Below are 1,054 nucleotides of genomic sequence, written 5' to 3'. Positions count from 1 at the left end.
GCTGCCCATATAAAATGATTTTGCTGAATAAAACTATTTCTAAAGTTAGGAGTATAATATTCATTAAAGATAATATAATAATTTAGGAGTACGTACGGAACGCTAGATATCGATGAAAAAATCGACAGAAATAAAATTGGAATAATAGTTCGTCGCGTATTTTGTTCCCTTTTACTAGTAATTCGTGTCTGTAAAGGCTGAACAACAGCCATATTATGGCATAATTTATAAATAGTGATACCGTAGAATATTAACATAATCGCGATGGATACCACACATGTTATGAATAAAACTATAATGCTTACGACTAGTAAGGCAAAATTATCAATGTCGCCAACAAAACAATCATTTGGATAAACAGGATCCAACTGAGTATAGATGATAGGTATAATTGCTGACAAAGTCACCAATATCCAAATGATCAAAATAGTCTTACGTACCGTTGATAATTTCACTGATCGTAATTGGATTATTGCAACTGCATGATAACGCTCAATACTCATCACAAGTAACGTTAAGCAAGCACCGGGTAGTGATATTACAGCACATGACATATCAATCTTGCAAATAACCGTAGCCAATTCATAAGACATAAATCGTTGTACTGAAAAATAATCTAAAATTCCGTTGAAAAAGACGGCTAAAGAGACCAAGAGATCAGAAAAAGATAAATTTAGTATTAGATGATTAAATGGCTGGCGTAGAGTAGAATGTGTAATAATAATAAAGCAAACTGATAGATTTAAAATAAACGCAACAACGCCAACACTTGTATTAATTAAAGCTGCGTAATAAGTAGTCTTAATACTTTGGTTAATAGTTCTGTTGGCGTCCATATTACAATATTACAGTTAAACAATATTCTAGTGTATTTTTATGTATAAGTAATCGTTGGGGTAAGAGAGAATACGATATTAATTAGATAATTAGAGGTATAGCTTATAATTGCTTATTTAATTATTCAATGATGAGTAATTGATAGATTCATGTATTAAATATTAGCAAATAGTTTAAAGATAATCTTATTGAAAATAGTCATGAGAAGATTATATAA

At 30.1% G+C, this 1,054-nt stretch overlaps 1 protein-coding gene across 1 annotated transcript; it reads right to left on the bottom strand.

Moving 5' to 3' along the window:
* Positions 1 to 386: 386 nt before the first annotated feature.
* TRIADDRAFT_34883 (uncharacterized protein) lies at positions 387 to 836 on the bottom strand (the record flags this gene model as incomplete). Its single annotated transcript, XM_002118831.1, has 1 exon — positions 387 to 836. A coding segment is annotated over one exon (450 nt), but the record flags the coding sequence as incomplete, so codon positions are not given.
* Positions 837 to 1,054: the final 218 nt, after the last annotated feature.

Source organism: Trichoplax adhaerens, genomic scaffold (genome assembly GCF_000150275.1).
Source record: "Trichoplax adhaerens TRIADscaffold_1717 genomic scaffold, whole genome shotgun sequence".
Taxonomy (NCBI): domain Eukaryota; kingdom Metazoa; phylum Placozoa; class Uniplacotomia; order Trichoplacea; family Trichoplacidae; genus Trichoplax; species Trichoplax adhaerens.
Note: the sequence above shows the minus strand (reverse complement) of the source record. Positions and strands in the feature narration are given on the sequence as shown.